This window comes from Mastigoproctus giganteus, chromosome 4, assembly GCF_048544385.1.
Source record: "Mastigoproctus giganteus isolate SK-2022 chromosome 4, ASM4854438v1, whole genome shotgun sequence".
In the NCBI taxonomy this organism is placed as follows: Eukaryota; Metazoa; Arthropoda; class Arachnida; order Uropygi; family Thelyphonidae; genus Mastigoproctus; species Mastigoproctus giganteus.
This window is the reverse complement of record NC_143578.1, coordinates 226,429,267-226,450,931: the sequence shown is the minus strand read 5'-3', so window position 1 is coordinate 226,450,931 and position 21,665 is coordinate 226,429,267. Positions and strand designations below refer to the sequence as shown.

General features: G+C 36.0%; 1 protein-coding gene across 1 annotated transcript in view; it reads right to left on the bottom strand.

Moving 5' to 3' along the window:
* Positions 1–1,700: 1,700 nt before the first annotated feature.
* LOC150087446 (orexin receptor type 2-like) overlaps positions 1,701–21,665 on the bottom strand; it is a 46,893-nt gene continuing 26,928 nt past the window's right edge. The window contains exons 3-6 of the mRNA XM_090372075.1: positions 7,443–7,839; positions 5,886–6,048; positions 4,515–4,627; positions 1,701–1,929 (exon numbers count right to left, since the gene is read on the bottom strand). Coding sequence (XP_090228201.1) covers positions 1,829–1,929; positions 4,515–4,627; positions 5,886–6,048; positions 7,443–7,839 — 774 coding nt within the window. The 3' untranslated portion in view covers positions 1,701–1,828. The remainder of the gene's footprint in view (positions 1,930–4,514; positions 4,628–5,885; positions 6,049–7,442; positions 7,840–21,665) is intronic.

Sequence of the window (21,665 nt, the reverse complement as noted above, 5' to 3'; positions counted from 1 at the left end):
AATGCATGTTGCCAGAATTAACAGGGCCGGCGTTTCCATCATTTGCTTAAAACGTGACATGAAGTGTACGTAGCTATAAGGAGGAAAATGTCATTCAGATGACGACTAAATTCGGGTCTTCCACCGCTGTATTCCACTGAGTGAAGTATTGTATTATTCACAATATTAGTTGTGTAATTGGACTGGTGGAGACATCTAGTGTACTTTTCTACAAGGGCAATGAAACCAAAACCATATGCATAAAATAATAGAAGGCAGTCCGAATTGAGTTTTTGCTGTTTGTAAAGTAGTGGACCAAAGCTTTTTCGAAATATTTATTTGAAATTCGTTACTTCAAAATCGGGCAGTATTTTTTGCACCCTACTGTATTAGAGAATATGCTTTAATGATTTATTTTTAGATTTTTGAAGTTTTGTTAGACATTACAATTTTTTTTTTAAATAATAATAACGCATTTCAGTAATTCTTAAAAGTAACGTCGAATGTATAGAGGGAGAAAGAAAGTGTTTAAAAATAAGCCTAAATACATTTATTTATTTTGGTTTATTTTTAAAAATAAATGTTTAAAAATAAATAAGCCAAAACAGCTATAAAACGTACCTTTTATCAAATTTCTTTTGATGTATATCCCCAAGAAGTTGTTAGAAACTGTTGGAAGTTTTCCTTTAAGAGCTCTTGTTAAGTGGGTGGTACAAAGGTGAGTACAAAATTACTCGCACTGCGAGCTCATTGTCAGACACGTGATATTTATCTCGATTACAGAATTTCTCTGAGATAACTCATATCTATAGTCACAGAAGTACATTGTGGTTGAATGACAAGCAGGAAAGAGGATTTTATCAGTATTGAGCATAAAAGATAAAAAAAAAAAGCATAAATCATAGTACATATATCTCAGTACGTTCTAATTCCAACATTATTTTGCAAAAAGATAACGGTACGTTTCGGACTGTGTACTCCAGTCCTTCTTCAGCGCAACTTACAGTTAGAAATTTAGAACGTATTTTTTATCGCATGGTTTATTCTAAGAATATAAATAATTAAGAGGATGTATGGCATTCATGATTTAGCTGCTCAGTCCCATGATTTTAAACTCATGGAGCATGAGTTTTCTCATGGGCCTCCAGGAAAGCATCCACTGAAGCAATGACGTCACTGTCCGTGAGAACTGGAATATGAGGAATGGTTTGGGATTTCAAAGGCGCACTCATGCAATGCAGCCATGGCAATGAAAGATTTGTGAGTTGGCGCATTGTCATGGTGGAACAAGACTCCTCTGCTGAGTTTTCTCGGCTTTTGTCTTTGATGTTTTCATGGACTCAGCTCACAAGGTCTGTGTATGTCACTGTGACTTTGCCACTAGTAACGATCCAACGCTCTTAAAAAAAAAACTTTCAAGAAAATAAATTTCAGAATTTTCAAATTTAGAAAAAATAATTTAGAATTTTCAAATTTAGAAAGAAATTTTAATTTTTTTTAGAAAAGAAATTTAAAAACTTGGAAGTCACCATTATTATAATAAACTTAGAAAAAGTTAGAATTCTTAGAATAAACTGAAAATCTTAGAAGAAGTCAGAATTCTTACAAAAGTTGTTATAATGATTTTTTATTCTGAAGAATATACAGAGTAGATATCATTTCTTCAAAGGAACTCATGCAGTAAGAAAAATCCCAGAGGGAAGAAGGGAACAAGGGTGGTTTCTTAGCAGACTATTTGGTATTTGACATTTTGGTCCTTTGCAGCTTTTCAGGGAGCCACTTTGAAGGATGAACACTTATAATTGAATACGGTCTTCATAAAGCAAACCACGTGAATGGAGTAGGGGGGTTATTTCAGCGTCGGAAGAGTCGCTTTTGTCGGCGTGGTCTCGTCCGTCTCTTTCGAACAGAGGATACAAAAAGCACGCCTGAACTCTCTTCGAAACTTTCCTGTAAAATGCAAATGAAATTTATACACATTGAAAAGGAGAAGTGAGCATAGAAATAAATAATTACTGAACATCTTTCTCAATAAACGCGTGGCCGGAAAGCTTCTTGGCACAAAGCCAACTTCGAATTCCACCGGGGATCATTAAATATTCAGAATCTTTCCGTGCCATGAAGTTGTAAATTATCGAATTCGTGTCCTTAAATGACACCTACAATTGGCTGCTGGAAGTCGGTTGTTAACGAGACATTTCGCGTGATCTGGTAAATAACAGCTTTTCGCTCGAAATCTGTAAACAAGTAAGGTTATTAAGAAATCATACGCGACATTTCACGAGCCAGCTTGCGAAGCATGTTTCCTGACCATTGTTGAAATGTGACACACGCATGAAATCCACAATTATGAGCACGCGCGAGCGTGTAATTTTTTTAAAATTTTTTCCGAGTTTTTCGATTTTTGTAGTTCGTGCTTTTGACCATAGAGGGCGCTCGAATCTGTGGGCTAGTGGGGAAAAAAAGGGGCGGTCCAACAATCAATAATATTGCGCGCCAATTTTACCAAGTTTATTTTTATTTTAAAATAGAGTGAATGCTAATCGGGTAATTTAAAATATTTTAAAATTTAAAAGTTTTTTTCAGTACACTCTATCTCTGAATAATTTAATTCAGAATGATTTCTCTGAAAGAAAGTAACTTTTCAAAGAATTTGAAAATTTCTTTCCTTTCAAATTGGAATTCGAACTGGTAGCGCGAAGAATTGTGTAGTGAGCTGCGATTGCCTGATCGGTTCTTGATAGCAACAATGACCTATGTGCCAAACGATTTGAGTGCCTTTTTTTCTCGCCTAACTGAATTTTAAATACTGCGCAAAAAAAAATGTGGCCAAAAGATCTTTACATCACGTGCTTTTCTGTGAATGTATTGCGTGAAACATGTCCGTTTCAATGAACTCGAAAAAAAAATGTGGCCAAAAGATCTTTTTATCATCTGCTTTTTGGTGAACGTATTATGTGAAACACGTCAGTTTCAACAATGAACTCGAAAAAAAAAAAGAAACGCTCCACATGGACACAAACAATCAAGAATGATGAAACTAAACGAAGATGCATTCAAAACATAAAGCAAACGAAAATGCAATCGACAATTAAACCAAACGAAAATGCAATTGACAATTAAACCAAACGAAAATGCAATCGACAATTAAACCAAACGAAAATGCAATCGACAATTAAACCAAACGAAGATGCATTCAAAACATAAGGCAAACGAAAATGCAATCTAACAAAACCAAATGGAGATGCATTTAAAACATAAAGCAAACGAAAATGCGATCTACAAAAAAAAAAAAAAAAACCAAATGAAGGTGCATTTAAAACATAAAGCAAACGAAAATGCAATCTACAAAAAAAGTGAACCAAACGAAGATGCATTCAAAACATAAAGCAAACGAAAATGCAATCGACAATTAAACCAAACGAAGATGCATTGAAAACATAAAGCAAACGAAAATGCAATCAACAATTAAACCAAACGAAAATGCAATCGACAATTAAACCAAACGAAAATGCAATCGACAATTAAACCAAACGAAAATGCAATCGACAATTAAACCAAACGAAGATGCATTCAAAATACAAAGCAAACGAAAATGCAATCGACAATTAAACCAAACGAAAATGCAATCGACAATTAAACCAAACGAAAATGCAATCGACAATTAAACCAAACGAAGATGCATTCAAAATACAAAGCAAACGAAAATGCAATCTACAAATAAACCAAAGGAAGATGCAATCTACAAATAAACCAAACGAATATGCAATCTGCAGATAAACCAAACGAACATACAATCTACAAATAAACCAAACGAGTATGCAATCTAGAAATAAACAAAACGAATATGCAATCTACAATTAAACAAAACGAGTATACCATCTACAACTAAACAAAACGCATATGCCATCTACAAATAAACCAAACGAACATGCAATTTATAAATAAACCAAACGAATATGCAATTTACAAATAAACCAAACGAACTTGTAATCAATCTACAAATAAACCAAGCGAACGTGAAATCTACAAATAAACCAAACGAATATGCAATCTAGAAATAAACAAAACGAATATGCAATCTACAAATAAACTAAACGAATATACAATCTACAAATAAACAGAATGAATATATAAATCTACAAATAAACCAAACGAAGATGCGATCTCATTTCGAATTAAATTTAAACGTTTTACAGTTCACTTTAACACTTAGAAAAAAATAAATGAAATATAGATTAAAATAAACAATAAAATGAAAGAATGCTGAACTGGATTTTAAAAATTGATTTTAGTGTTTTTAATTCTTAAAAAATATATATATATATTTAGCAACAGAAGTTAATAATTTCAAATTTATCTGCAACTTAATACGAATATAAATGTTTTTAAAGTTTGTATTAAGGTTCTGGACAAATTTCGAGCCACACGTGCAAACAGTAAACAAAAGAGCAGTCAGATATTAAGCTGCCCGCGTTGTATTTTACAAATTTAATTTTTGAATTTGAAATTAAGGCAAACGCATGCATCCTTACCATTCATGAAGTTATAGATTACTGGATTAACGGCGCTGTTGGCATAACAAAGCCAATGGGATATGAGAGACGCTACTGTAGTGGCGTGGGTCTGAGGGAGCCCGGTAGTGTACCTATAAAAAGAACGAAGAAGACATTATCATTCACAATCTGCTAGTTTTGTCAAGTATTTTAAATAATCTTAAGTTAGATGTTCCAGACGAAGATAATTAAGTTTCCAATACAGAAAGAAAAATTTCTTGGAAATAACGAAATCAAAAATGCACATTTTAATGACTGATGTACGTCTGCTTGTTGTAGAAGATTGTTAAAGTTCCCCGGATGGAAGAATTTTTTTTTTTTTTTTTTAAACTAATGTTTTAATCGTCCGGGATTCTGATTAATGCCCACACAAGTAGGGTTCGTCCATCATTTTGACAAAATAATCGCTACAAATTCATTTTTATTTCTCTTTTTACTTCTGTCCCTTCCAATATTTTTTCCTCTGAACGTAATTATCCCAAAAAAAAAAGAAAAAAAAGAAGGGGGAAACGAAATCAAATATTTCGTGGCCACGATTGGGTCCATGTTTATTAATGAGTTTGTCTCCAATTCCGCTCTAGGCTACACAATAAGAAAATTAACGATTCCAAACACGCAGAAGAAGGGAGAAACACAGATGGGTTTCGATGGAAAATGCAACTCCAAAGAGGAAACCACATTTTGAAATAACAATCGATGTTATTCTAATCGAACTACAGCAATTGGCAAAACTATTTAATTAACAATCCACTTTTTCCCACCTATTAATTCATTAAACGTATGTTGACCAAAGCGGGGTCCCACGCAACCTTAATTACAATAATAAACAGTTTTAACTTGGTTGCAAAATCTTCTTCCTGCTAACAGAATCTAAAAAGAAAATTTAAAATAAAAATCCAGTTAATTCAACAATTTCCCGATAGATGTCGCCACTGGCACGCACGCGCCATCATTACGTGATCTTCTAGAATTGATAAATAATTGTATTTCAAACTGCAACGAGGTATAATTACTCAAACTGACACTTACCATAAATTACTTTCCATACTTTAAAAGCTTTTAATTAACTTATTTCAAGTTTATTGTAAATTTTTCTTCTTTTCTTTCACTTATGCATTAAAGTGGAAAGTTTTACAATCTAAGTGATAACTTTAAAGAATTGGCGATTACTGTAACTGAAATTTGCATATTGTTGCCTAGATACGATAAATGACGTAAGAATGGGAAAGATTTTTTTTTTTGTAACTTTTAAGACTGCGCCAAATATTGTTATGGAAATTGCCTCATTTACGTAATACCGTTCACTTATATATTTACTAAAAAACGTGAAATGCGTGAAGAGAAAATTACCTGAGGGTGTTGATGAGATGTACTGGAAAGTAGCACAGTCCAAATAATACTACAACCGCTATTAACATCTTTGCGGCTTTTCTCCTTGATCTGATCTGGCCCTCAAAATTTTGGCTGCCTACCGAAGTGAAACGAATCGCTCCATTTCGGCCATTTTTCGCGACTACAAAAACAAAAGATAATTTTCCAATAATTTTTATTTATTCTAAATCTGTATATGCTTAGAATAAAAAATCAATTTAGAATTTTAATCTTGAGATATGTTCCTTTAATTTTCGGCCAATCTCTTTGTAGGATTTTTTTTTAAATTAAATATTTAAATAATTTGAAACTTCGATTTTTATACAAGACAATAATCAAGTATTATTTAAAAAATTATTCCAATATTTCTGAAAATTTTTAAATTAATTTGAATTATTATAATAAAAATTTAATTTTTAAATTAATATTTATGATTTTTTATACATCTTTATAAAGAGATTATATTTTAATAAAACCGCTTATATATTGTTTTTGAATGATATTTTAAAAATGATATTTTAAAAACGATATTTCTTTAAAACTCTATCCCAATATTTATGGAAAAAAACTAAATCAATTTGAATTATTATTTTAAAAATTTTTAAATTCAAATTAATATTTATTAAATTTTTATGAAAATTTTTAAATTCAAATTAATATTTATTAAATTTTTATGAAAATTTTTAAATTCAAATTAATATTTATTAAATTTTTATGAAAATTTTAAAATTAATTTGAATTATTGTAATAAAAATTTAATTTTTAAATTAATATTTATGATTTTTATACTTTATAAATAGATTATATTTTAATAAAACCGCTTATATATTGTTTTTGAATATTTTTAAAATGATATTTACAATATATTTTTAAATGATATTTTTAAAATGATATTTATTTAAAACTCTATCCCAATATTTATAGAAAAAAACTAAATCAATTTGGATTATTATTTTAAAAATTTTAAAATTCAAATTAATATTTATTAATTTTTTAATAAAATTCTTTATCAATACATAATATTTTTAATAAAATTGTTTAGGAATTGTTTAAAAATTATAGTTTTTTTATAAAATGGTTTATGAATTGTTTAAAAATTATAGCTTTTTTATAAAATTATTTATAAAGTGATAATATTTTTTATAATTTTTTATAAATTGTTAATGAAGTGATACTTTTTATAAAATTGTTTATGAAATGGAAAATAGTTTAATAAATTAATTAAAATTAAATAATAATCATAAAAATTAATATTTTAAAAATTAATCATAAATATTGACGTTTGTTATTTAAAATTAGCAGTTAACTTTTATAGGTTATTAATATAAAATTAATTATGAATATTGAAATTCATTTAAAATTATCAATTAACTTTTATAGTTTATTAATATAAAATTAATTATAAATATTTTGGTTATTTTGAAATAAAAAAAATATATAAATTAATCAAGAAATAATTAGATATTAATTATTATTTGTTGTTAAATAGAAATTAAATTTAAAAAAAAACATTGAAATTAAAATTTTAAATCTTACCAGCTCTGGATTGTTCCTGAGAGGTTTCCAATGCTCCAGGAATGTTTTTGTTCCACAGAACTTTAGCGATCTGGTAATAAGCCACAGACATGAGACTGAAAGGGGCCACATATAAAAGAAGAACAATGATCTGTTGATATATCCTGGTGGTTTCATCGTTCCATGTGTATCCACAATCCGTGAAGTAGAGGGTGTCCACCTGAAGATCTGGTTTTGGACGAGTATCCAGGAAGATAGCATCAGGTAGCATCAGAAGAAGTGAGGTGAGCCATATAACAATGATTGAGGTCTTAGCTTTTCCAGCTGTACTTTTGAATCTTAAGGGACGACAGATAGCGTACCACCGATCGATAGAGATGAAGGTCAGGGTCAGCACCGAAACCGACACAGAGACGCTCTGTATGGGAACATTTCAACAGTCATTAAGGGAACTAATAATTAATATATACTACCCCTCCAAAAAAAGAGAGCCACACTGCTAGAAAAATTAATTCCCTTCATTATTCCGCGCTAATTTTATCCCATCAGTGACCTCACGAGTACCACAGAGGCTCGCTATCTCTGCCTCCAAGCGAGGCTGTTTTCGAAGCGCGTGTAATGATGAACAATTAACGCATCCAGCCAACTACATGACTCATCATTCCTCCTATTATGCGATGTGTGGGGTTTTATCTTTCGCTTCCAGAGGGTGATATCCGCCTAATGGGTTACAATTTGTTTCCTATTTATCGCTAATGTACATCTTCGATCAACCAGAACTGAACCCGCAGTGGGAGCTAATGACCACCAACAATTATCCTAATATGTTCCACCGTGTCAATCGAAAATCAGTAGGGAGTTAGTCGATAACGATTGATTCTTAAAATGCAATTTGTCTGGGAAAGACGCTGCTTCGTAAAGAACAAATCTTGGTTCAAAAATGAAGGGCAAAGGTCGTGGTGGCCATTTTACATCACTTGAATTATTTAATAGAAACTGTTCAATAGGAACGGGCCCTTACTTAAAGCGGATTCAATGGGCATCATCATGATCTTTTAATCCAAGCGCCCGAGTGCCACTGGCGACTAATGTGTTGACCATTTGTAGCACTTGGACTAAAAAACTCAATTTCGGATCCTTTTCAATCTAGTGCCCCGGGTCCTTAGGGGTGAATGTATTGTACACATTCACCCCTAAGGACCAGTCCTGGCACTAAATAGTTTTCAAACAGGGACTACACCAGACAAAATCATCCAATAGCTTTTTGAAGCCAATGTCTTTATCATTGCATATTTGAACCTGCTGGAAGTGTAATTCAAAATGGATTTTTATTTATTTTTTCTCCATCATATAGAGGGCGCTTATGGAAACTTGGTATTGAACAGATAAATAAATAATTTATAGTCTTAAAAGTTAAGCAACTCATTTTTCACTCATGACAAAATATTAAATGCTAATGAGATTTTATTACCAAGATTCGGATGGAAAATATGAATTTGAATCTTTACACCCTCTGGGATTAGAAATTTCAATTCCCATAAATATTTATGTGGTGAGGCCCGGAGGAAATGTGTTTAAAATCTTAGATGTAATCCTCTATCTAAATAATTTATACATCTCGACGTACATCAAAGAAAGAATTGCCTGCTGGCATCCAATTGATTTGTTGACAGATCTTATCTACCATTTCTGGTCCTGATTATTACCATGGACCATGGAAGAAATTAATGTGATAAACCACTGAAGAATTTGGAGATACTCATTACACAAGACGATTTGCTTTTCTTCTTCTGTTTGCTGCTATTATCGATCCAAAGTAAACAGTCAGAACGCATGCGCAATTTATGAAAATTAAGGCGTTTGGTCGATTGCTTCAACATACTTCTCTTCGAGCCTGCGCAGAAGTTTAAAATAAAATGCCAAAAATTTATCACTGTTATTTTTTAATGTAGCTATCGGAGTACGGGCTAATGTCTGGGTACTGCACAGATGCAGCAACTCACCATTAGCGTTCATCAGACGCGAGAGTATGGGCCAAACGATAAGCAGTAAGAAGGGGAAAATTTATTTTAGACTTTTAAATCGTCTGCCACGATTTCTTGGTGGGAGTTATTTAGCAAAAGAGAGCCGGTTAAAAAGAACTCCTCCCCCTTCTTTAATGCCTACGTGAAAACTGGCTAAAGAGCATGGAAGACTTTTTTTTTGACCGACTGTACACATATTTTAAAAATATGATCTTACTTAAATTTTTTCTCAAACTTCGTTAAATATTGTGCCAGAGAATCAGCAGTTGAGTAACTTTTTATGATTGGAAATATAATCTTCTACAATTTTGCTTTTAGAGTTCGTTAAAACATTAAGATAGAATTAACGAAAGGGTAGAGATTTTTTTTTATGACCGATAGTACATATCATTTTCTTTCACTATTTTTCGCAAAGTTTGTTTTAAAAAAAGGCAGGATAGTTTGCAGCAGGTAAGTAACTTTTTTTTGCCTATCACTGTACATATTTTTAAAAATATCACCTTTCTCGGGTATTTTTCTCAAAGTCTATTAAGAAATTAATAAACTGAGATAAAAATAGAAACGAAAGGCTTTTCAATGGCATTATCGTGATTTTGAGAAAATCCAAGTTCTTTCATCCATTGATTTTGGAAACTTCGTCATTAAATTTCAGATCAGAGAGGGAAGTTAGCAGGCTAAAAGATACTTCAGAACTTTCTTTCTTATCAAGTCTTTTCATCTTTCTTTTAACTTAGGAAAAGATAAAAAGAAAGAGTACCGTTAGCTACTTAAAAATCCACGTCTGTTTTACACTCTTGGATCAACCAACAAAAGAACTTTTTCGTTTTTATTTTTTGTTTCAACTCGGTTCCGATGCTGGTAATTAAATTGGTAAGATAATAATAGCCACATAGGTTCCACTTTCTGTATTCTCCAACCTCTCGACTATCTTAAGAGTCTGTGTTAATGTAAGAAAAAAAAAAAAAAAAAAAAAAACCTTCTTGGGGGAATAAAGGATCAGAATATTTAATACAAGCAGAAGTTCAGCTAATGTCTTTTGACAAATATAACTTGCATTGTTCGAATGTGTTGATGCCTGAAAAGCCTTGAACACCAACGTCGTTTGGGCACTAGGAAGCATTTTTACCAATCTTGAAGAGTTTTTATTCCATTATTTATAGGCAGCTGTGATGCTGGTGAAGGCTCAAAGTCGGCAACGGCTGATAGAAATTGTTGTATGGGGTTAACGTGCATTATGATATGTCTGTAAACTGTGGTCGATTTGCTGGACGAAAAACCTGAGTTTCTGGGAGAAACATTCATGCTATGAGGCCTACTAACTCAGCCACGTTGTGAAAAAGACCCATGAAACTTCCGGCGTCATTAGCGGGATTTGAACTTTTGCACTTGGGAGGACAGTGATTCTACCAATTGTGCTACCCACGAGGGCCCACCCCCAGACGTGTAGTGTTCAAGGCTATTATTTTGAAAAATATAATTTTCATTTTAACATTTTTTAAATTTATATTAAAGCAATCCTGGAACTTAATAGACCAATCTTGTAAAATAAAAAAATGAAAATCGAAGGTTTTTTCTAAACGCACTCGTGGAGTTTTACATTAATTCAAGGGGATGGACAAAGGGGGTGGAGTAGCAATCTCTCTACCACGCTGCATATGTAGCTGCATTGCCTCGCGTGCCCTTATCAGGATGTAAATTTTCCTTTCGGACTCGCTCGCGCCTGCAACATCCTAACAAGTCAGAGCCGGAAGGATGGGTTGTCATGGCAACCTCCGTCATAAGGGGCATCTGGATTTTATGTTTCTAATTATATTAAAACTAACTGTTGTGCATAATGAAATGCGAACAGATCTACCACCTGTTTAACATTGATTTGTTTAGTATCCTTTTCCCAGGATCAGGATTTTAAGTCCATTTATCGTCCTTAGGAAAAATCCTGTTTAAAAAAAAAAAAAAACAAAAAGGATTTGAATAACTTTTGCCGGTTTGTACATCTCTTGAACAGTCAATAGATTCTTGGCAGAAGTCCAAAAATGTTGTCTCCATCTGGTAATTGACAACATAATTAAAATTAATGACTACCACTCCATTGAGCAAATTGTGGGTTAACACATACTGGATTCTTGTACAGACAAACAGAGACGGCCAGATGCTATTGGACTTGATTCCGATAAGACTGTAAAGTCCCAAGTGCACTTTTACCTTCTGGGAATCTTCTACATTACTCAGATGAAATATTACATTAGGGGGAACATCGTGTTTGGAAATTTGAAGCTCCATTTGTCTGTGGAAATAAATATTAGCTGCCAACAGGACTTGGAGCCAACAAAATCGTAAATTACAGGAGAGTGTTGTTTACTGGAGTTGGAAAGAGCAGACATGGTCCACCGAATTAGCGAACTTCCATTTTATAAGCACGAAGGACAATGGAATTCATAAAGTACGTTTGATACATCGGTAGTTATCTTGGTCCTCGATATTACACCGATTCCTCTGAGATGATCTTTTACCATCACCTCATCTGTTTGGGAAAATAAACAACTGTTTTAAATTGTCTGCTCGCCGGGAAAGTTGCCTTGCATGTAAACAAAGAAGGAAATTGCTTTTCTTTTTGTTGGCACCAAGGAAATTTCGACCCTCTTAATGCAGGTGAGATATTAGGATGCCAAGAAGACTAAACTTCTTTTCTCACGTGCAGGATTATAATTTCTAAGGCGCTCCTAGCAGGCATTCAGCCAACCGGCAAAGAAAAGCAAATTCATGTGACCTGTAGCCATTCTGGCTAGACACACAACAGTTTCTGACTGCTTATTTGAATGATAAATCGGCTCTTTAAGAAGCTCTCAGTTGTATTTAGAGTAACGTGCTGTGTTCTAGTACGATGAGTTGAGGGTTGTGAGGTTGGAAGAAAATTGGAGATAAATATATGGTAAAAACTCCTAATTCGGACTAAATATGATGACAAGAAAATTTTATTAAAATATTTATATTCAAAACAAATTCTAATACTCAGCATTGAGAGTGGCACCCTAGAAGACGGATGCCATGTCTTTCCCAGCCGACTTCTGCAGTGGAAACGTTTTAGGAGGTGGGGGGGGGAGATGGATGTTCCACTCTTTCGATTGTTCTTTTGTTTCAGGATAAGACATTCACCGCAATATCGTGACTCGTTCATGGGAGATGTTGAATGTTGTCTCAATGTGCTTCAACGTTATTCTGCGTGTTTCAGGGATGCATCTTCAACACAGTCTCACCTACGCTTAAATTCTGCAACCCACTTTTTGACCATGGCATATGAAGAACAAGATTCCCCTATTTGATAAGGATAGTAGATTCGTCCATAGTTACTTTTTGTGGTGTTTTTTGTGTTCTTCAGAAATGTGTTTTTTAAGTTGTGCATTTTACTTCATAGTGGATAATATGATGTCCTTCTGATTCTTTAGTTGCTGGTGAGTCTCTTCATACCTTTTTGGGTCAGACTTTTAAGGGACCGCGGTGTTATGAGGGTTTATAAAAGTTTTGCATTGTCTCTTTTAGACTCCCGTACAAGTCTGACTGTATTTTGTTGAAGTTATTCTTTCACAACCTCTCAATTGAGTCGTTGGTACTTGTTAAGATTAGTATTTTGGAACTTTTGGGAGAACTGCTTTGAAGATTCTTCTTCGTGGAGAACAAAGACCTTTGTGTTTGAGGGAACAACCATGTGGGTGTCGCCATATTGGCGATTCCAAATTTGGTTGCAGATTTATCGGACTTGGAACATTTTGTGATTATAGCTCATTTAGATTATGGCCAGTTGTATTGATACATCAATTAATATTCGTAATTAATTTTCAAATTTAGATTGATTTCGTGTTTATTGTTTAAATAGCGATGTTTAAATAGTTTCCCTAGTTCCAACTACACCTGTTGGGTGTAGTTGGAACTAGGGAAAATTCGGTAGGGCATCGATAGACCAGCCCAAATACAGGAAATTTATATAAATTGCGAACTTGTTGTACTTTTAGTTAGCAATGTTTTCCTTCCATCATTGTCGCATACTTGCGTCCACCCAAGAGTAAGAAGACTAAGGAGACGAAAGAACCTAAACACACACCCCATTTCGTGGTGGTTACCATTCTCAAGATGAAGCATACTCCTACTCTGTGGCTTCTGAACTTGGGCTGGTTGACACTCCAGGTGGAGCTGCAAGCCTTTCTGCTTCCACCTCGAGGTTGGACCCCAAAAATGCATCCCCTGTCGTTGTCCCTTCTGCTCTAGACCATACCATTGTTTCTGTCCTAAAATCCTCAGAAAGACTTTGAATTTTGTCATCTTATAAGTTTAGTGAGGGCAAAACTACCCAAGACCAGACCTCCAGTTCACCAGTTCATCTCTAAGCTGCACAGAAGTTTAGTTTTCTTTTTAAATTGTGACGCCAACCGTTTTACTGAAGTGGCAGGTAATTACGTGCAAGAACTTTCGTCTAATTTGGAGTCCATTTTCAACTGAGCTGCTTATAAAGAATGAGAAATCAAAAGTCGTAAATGAAGAATTAAAAGGATAAAACAGCAGTTCTTGAGAAAGTTGTCGACACCTTTTTCAATCTCCCAACAACCCCCGGGCTTGTTTCCAACCCAACTTGATGGTCCCTTCTCATACTGATGCAATACCTTTCTACGCAGGTGCTGTTAAGTCTGGACTCACTCGGACCAGTTGTGATGTGGCGAATTGGCTCCTGCCACCCACTTCTGCAGGCAAAAGCAGTAGCATCTGCTCCTTCGTGTCAACGAAAACTCGGAGCTCAAAACGAGTAGTGAAGTTGGAGTTGGTGACCCATATCCTAAAGACAGACCAGGACTATTAAGGTCAAGTCACTCAGAGAAATCAGACATCGTGCAGTAATATGGAGGCTACTACACAGTTTTCCGCTGGGGGTGTCTGTCGCTCCTCCCAAAAAGGTAAACTCCTCGATACTGATACACACCTAAAGACTACTCAAATGAAGAACTGCTCAGAATCTAAATTTGAATTAGCTATCTTCTAGACAGTCTGGTGGGACAACGTTCTTCAGGGCCTCCGTTCCGCTCGCTGTCCCTACCAACTCTAGACACTTTTCCAAAGTTACTTCACTGATTGTGCAGTCCTAGTCAGGCCAAAATCTCTTGCTGTTACCAGACCTGTCTCTCGAGGGTACTCACAGGGTTCAGTTCTGGGGGCCCCCTCGTTTAAAACATGGTCCTTCACGACTAACGTTCCCCCACTTTTGAAACTATAACATTGTGGCTTCTGGCAACTGTCGGCAGGCTATTGAAAACAATACAAATCCGGTCCTGGCTGACCTCCAATCATGGTCCTTACGCACCAAGCTGCAGATAAAACCAAAATGGTACTATTTAAGAACAAATTGGACCTCAGCAACCTCCTGAAGTCATGGTCTTTGGCATCCAACTTCCTATTGTGGCTCAAGCAACAGTTCTGGGAGTGGTCATCGATCACAAACTAGTTTCTAACTCCACCTTTTGCATCTGAACTGAAAGGTGAAAGGAACTCTATAAATGAGTGGGGACTTTCTAGACCGATGTTCTCTCTATACTGTAACGCAGTATTCCTCCCGATTGTATTCTGTGCGGCGAGGTTTGCTTCCATCGTGTAGGACTAGTCAAAATGAGAGGCAAACTAAAGTCAGTGCAAAGCTCACTGCTTGTCTCCACCCACAGAATCTGCCGAACAGTCTCCACAGCAGCCATCAGGTGATTGTCGGACCCTCCTGCTCGATCTGCATATTTGTAAAGGAGAAGAATATAGTCACAAACCTGAAATTTTCTGTGAACACACAAGAAGAGTCAGAGGGCAGATTGGCAATATTGTCTTTAATGAAAACATTTGCGATCTATTGGGCTAAAAACTTTTCAATCCACCTAGCATATCCACTGTGTTACTTCAAAGATTCTTCACGTACGTGAAGAATCTTTGAGTGTGCAGAAGGTACTGATCCTAAACCTAATCGGATTGTCATATTCCATCGGGTTGGCAGTTTATTCCGGTAGTCCACCACACATTGCCTAATCGTAAACTTCCTTGGTTCTTTCTATTAGTACAACCATACTGTTTGTATTTATGAGCTCTCCCCGGTCATACCATTTGAATGAATCTCATGATGAGCCAATAACTGGTTATCCATGGACCTTTTGGGGATATCTTAACCTTAAACTTTAGGAATCCCTCTCTAGAATTCTGGAGATGGGTGGAAGATGATCTTGACCCGTATTATTGACCAACTGCATATCTGTTTATTGCTTTCCTCTACTCTTTGTTGTAGGGTTTTAGGAGCATCAGCGACTAACGCCACATTACTTCGTGTACACTGTCTGTAAATTGCGTGTTTTCTGTCTGCTGGACTTAAAACCCGAGTTTTCGGGAGAAAAAACCATGCCTCTCTCGCCTGAGACCGACTAACTCAGCCACATTGTGAACAAAGGCCTAAAAATTCCTCACATCATCGACGGGATTCGAACTCGGGTCTTTACCATCCAGGATGGGGAGGACTGCGGTTTTATCAACTGTGCTAGCCACGAGGGACCCTGAACGGATGAAGCTAGCTCAAATGACATCAGCAAGACCCATGCATGGCTTCTATTCAAATATACCATTATGGAAAAATAAGATATAGTAAAAATAATTTAATTTGGTATAATCGATTTTCATCTACCAATCCATCAGCAAGTTTAACAACATAAAAAGTAAATCGCAGTCTTATAGATTTTTAATAAAAGAAAATTCGCCATTTTCAATTAAAGACTATTAAAAAGAATTTTTTTTTAATAATTATTTTCACTGTTCTTTAATTATCAACTATCACCCACACAGTTGCCTTAGACCAGACATTGTAATTCCATTTCAAAGTATAATTCAAACCCAATTAATTTCTGTAGAGAATCAAATCACTGAAAACAAATACCGCGTTGTAAACCAGAAAGAATGAAGAAGAGAAATTATGTCGTAAATCATCCCAACATGCACAAAATAATTGGAAATGGGCAGTAAGAAAAGAAACACAATGAGAAAAGAAATTAAAAGAAATCGAAATAGTGGGCACAGTTCCAGCAATTGCAAATCGAATCAAAGGTTACTCTGATGTTCAATTTAATTAACTGATGTCGAAATACTCAACTCCATTCGTGGAACTTAATTGCGAAACTACACTGCCATACCAAAAGTGTCCGGACACTTACAGAAAAACAACAGTTTAAATGAACAAATAAATGAGTTGTCTGTCCAACTTTAGTACCATTTCCAGTAAGGACCTTACCGCGACTCATTCTGCTTGTTTGCGCCATTTCTGTTATTGCGTGCACACTTTTAATTCTCTTCCATTAGTCTTCTCCGATCACTACGTTGAGACAGGTGACCTAGTACTTTTTGTAGGGCAGTATATTCTTATGAAATGGTAAAAATACTCTTGTTGAAAGGACTCAATTCATATATAGGAACGCCTGTTCTCTGGGCGTCATCAGTTCAGTAACATAAGATAAATCTTAAGGAATATATGAACATTTACATCTGGCAATGACTTGCTCATAAGCCCTGACAGTGAGTGCGCGCATAGAGTCAGTTAAGGTTCGTGTATTGAGTAATAGCTCGCTACACTAACCATCATCTCCAGTTCCAAGAGGAACTCAGTTAGTATGTCTACTGACAAATCAGATAAACCTTTTATAAGATGGAAACGATGAACTGATGGTCCGCGCGGGCCCTTTCTGCCACCTAATTGCAGAAAGATTGTTTCATGTTCAATGCGATTGATGGCTCAGACATTGCCGAGGTTACAGAGATCTTGGGGTTTTGTTTTCAAACAACTAAGTTCGATCGTCATAACAGCAATATAGTTCATCAGCATATTGTAGACCATTGGAATAACTTGCGCGGCAATGGCCAAGGAGGAGAGTTTGGCTAAGTTCAAAGCAGAATGAGATAATCACTTTTTGGGGATTTATTTTATTTTTAATTGTAGGTACACGGTGCCCCATTAACCACTGGGATAAATGTCAGTAAATGTCTTGAATCTTTAAATTGCATGTGATTTAAGCGGCTTGCATGTTTTGCTGGATGAAAAACCAGATTTTCAGAAGACAAAAAGGATGTAATCTATTCAGTCCCGGTGTGAAGAACGTCCATAAATGTTTTCCTGTCTCAGTGGGATGAAAATTAATGTCTTTTTAGCGGTCCTATACACAAATCCATATTGTGCATAGCGTTTGGGGAAGAGGGCGCCACCGGTGATTTCCGACAACTGCACTAGAAGTAAAGTACTCTTGTGAAGTGTACATTACTGTGTAAAAGCCAGACAAAAGTATTGTGTGTGGTACGTGAGGAGTATTATGTTGGGTTCTGTTGTTGTGGTCTGGATTTTGGCCGCAGGACCATTAATGGGACCCCACGTTGCCCATATACACCGCTAGGAAGTAAGCCAGGCTGCCTATTATTCTCTGGCAGGTCCTGCCACCTAATTACCTGAGCTTTTAGTGACAAGACTTATATACGAGTATATATATAAACAGATAAAGATTGGGAATATGAAATTCAAGTGGGGGAACAGTAAGAAATATTGAGGAATAGAGGAAGGCGCCCTGAAATTATTAGTGGAGTGTGAGAAGGGAATGAAGTCAAAAGATAGCAGACAAGAGAGTCTGGTATTGAGCGCTACTTGGTGCACAAGTCATAGTCGAGAGGCAAGGTCCTTTTCTGTGGTTTAGTCAGGTCCAAGGGGTCGAGAGATGAGGTCCTTTTTGTGTGGTTTTTTCACGTCCAAAAGATGTCATAGTTGAAGATGTCCAGGTCACAGTTGGGAGACAAAGTCCCCTCATTGGATTAATCACGTCCAGGTATTGTCTCGATATACTGTATATGGAGACCTACCAAAGTAATTTCTCATCGAAAGGTATGTTCCTAGGATGGATGGTAGGATTGTTTCTTCGTCTTGCAAAGATCCAATGATCAATCAATAGCTGATGCATTCGGATCTCCAGTAAGATGGTCGAGAACATCCCTCTTGTGCAGCACAGTTGGTGGAATCGCCGTCGCTTCCAACACCGGGTGGAAGTGACTGGAGTTCGAGTCCCGTCGATGATGTGAGAAATTTTTATGGGTCTTTTTCACAACGTGGCCGAGTTAATCGGTCTCAGGCGAGGGTAGCATGGTTTTTCTTCCAGCAAACAGAAAATCGCTGATGTTCCTAAAACCCTACAAAAACAACAACCGAGAACATTGCATAAAAAATTAGGAGAATCCGGAAAAAAATCGCACGACCTTCTCCTGAAATACATCCTTGACTCTTGTTTCAAATTTTACTCTCATGCAGTACTTTGAGGATCGGTCCATGCTCAGATCTAATTAACTTCCTTCACTAAGCCGAAATAACATCCCGTTTCTAGGTTACCGCTAATCAGCCAACATTCTACTAATTATACGAGCCAGCATTACCACGGATACATTTAGAAAGAGATGAGAGGTAACAGGAAGGCATGAACTTGTTTAGATAGCCAGCGTTGAGAATAATAATCAGATCGAGCCACGCTTATGAACCATTCCAGACCAAGACTTCGTAACACAATAAGGCTGGGCGTATCAGAAAATTACAATCACCAAAGAGGCGCATCCGGCAACCCATTTGGTAATGACTTAAGGCCATTCTGCGTTTTATTTTCTAAAGTAAACCGTGTAAGCTCTGGTATTACCATCGCACCGGCCCTACTTTAGTTTTAATTCTATTTTTGGCGCTGGGGAGAATTAATTACAAGAATCTTCAATGCGCTGGGTCGGCGAGTAATTATTAACTCCCGAGCGCGGAGTTAACGGTGCATACTGTTTTCCATCTAGCTGTTGTTTGGACTGTCGACAAATAGAAGTCCTCTTTGTTCATTGGAACGTGGTTTGATGAGATGAATACAGATGCCGTTGTCCACGTTGAAATCCTATATTTATTTGCTCATTTGGTTAAAATTTACCATCTTAATTATGTGGCCTTCTATGGACTCCGTAGTTTTAACAATTATCATTGTTAGAATGTGAAGTTTCAACAATTAACTGGTTTTAATTTAACACTTAGATTATGTGGTGTGGTCTTTTACGGATTCCGTATAATAAATTACTTAAATTCTTATGAAGGTTCCCGATTATCCGTGGTGGATAGGAAAATTATTTTGTCCGGATAATCGAGGTTCAAGAGTTCATTAAGGTAATAACCCAATGCAAAACAAATCTCAGACAGAAATTATACATTGCTTATATCATATTTGCGCAATTTCTTCACCATAAAGCCCTCGTGGGTGGCATAGTTGAGAGAACCGCGGTCCTCCCAACACCGGGTGGAAGTGACTTGAGTTCGAGTCCCGTTAATGATGAGAGGAATTTTTATGGGCCTTTTTGAAGCAATATGGTCTTAGTTGCTGATGCTCCTAAAACCCAACAACAACAATTTAGTCTGCAATGAGTTGATTCCAGTGAAGACTCATACAGCGAAACTTCTACTGTCCTTGTGCAGATTCAACCCCTCTTCGATGTCTCTGTTCCGCTCATGGGTGGCATAGTTGAGAGAACCGCGGTCCTCCCAACACCGGGTGGAAGTGACTTGAGTTCGAGTCCCGTCGATGATGTGAGGAATTTTTATGGGCCGTTGAAGCAATATGGTCTTAGTTGCTGATGCTCCTAAAACCCAACAACAACAATTTAGTCTGCAATGAGTTGATTCCAGTGAAGACTCATACAGCGAAACTTCTACTGTCCTTGTGGAGATTCAACCCCCCTTCGATGTCTGCTTTAAAGGAGAATACTGATTCTAAATGAGTTTCCTTGGATGCTTTTAAGGAGCCTTCTGGGGTTGCTCCTGATACGAGACAAAGGCTTCTCTTATTTATAAGCAGATAAACGAATTTCTTACCAATGAATATTAGCAAGGCCACTAAGGCTGCCATAAACTTTGTAAACTAAAAGGTGGTGTGATACTGAAATAATTGTCAACGATCTCATTACTGCTAACGAGGTACTGAAGGCTAAGAATGAGGAGTTACAGAAACTGTCAATGTACGTTCTAATGTGTCCTCTTCACGATTATCTTCTAAAATCGCTGTGGAAACTCTTCTCTGATATTGACCTGATTACCTCTTCATCTTCTTTTAGGGAAAGACGCATGCGAGTACTTTCAGAAACTCCCAATCAACTAAAACCAAGAGTCCTTATATATGATGTCAACAAAGCCTTGACCAAATATGAAATTCTTGAAGACCTCTATTATAAAAACTTTCCGAAGATGGTTTTCTGAGGAGGCCTCGTTCCGTTTCTCTATGGCTTCACTTTCATGTCAGTCACTTGGTGACATACCATAGATCCTCAACTGGATCTGTGATATGTCACCAAGATTATATCATGTTGTCTTAAATCCTCAACGTCTGTTTATCAGTTGGACCTTCCACAGGTGCAAACAATTCATTGTGGTAACTCGATACTATTCATGTTTGGTCTAAGGGTACACGACCCAGTTATGTTCTATCAATTCACCATCCTGTGGCCATTGTGCCCATTCAAGTCATATCTTTAGCGTTCCCTAATTAACAGCTACCACCGGCTTGCTGCAATCGTAAGCGCAAAATGAAGAATTAAAAACACTCAAGAACATGAAGGAAAAATATGAATAACTGGTCTTCAACTCCTCTTAATTCTTCGGCTTCTGCAGATTTTATCAAAATTCTAAAGATAAACGCGACCTAATTAAACAATTTTCTATTGAAGATTCTATTGCTCTTGATCTCATCCAGGATCCATATTTCCTATAAAGAAAAAGTATAGGATGCCTCACCTCTACTAGAATATTTCTTTCTGATCACCAGTCTCCTCATTCTGCAATAATTGTATTTAATCAACAGCTGGACATTTCAATGATTTATTTTCTTTATACATATTACCCGAATCTTTGTTACTGGGTTTTCTTATTTCTTTTCTGTTTTCTTTTCTGTCTCCCACTTTTGGATCGTGCACTCACAGACTCCTAAATATTTCGAAACTTTTCACTAGTGGCGTTTTCGACGCTAAATCTTCTTCCTGGTACAGTCCTTTCACCGATCACTGAAGCTGACTCCTGGATGAATTTATCCTACAACAATCTTATTCCTTCTGACAAATGTCCTGGACCCAATGCAATTTTTTTACCATCACCAGGGAAGTTTTTCGAGGTCGTACCCTAGGG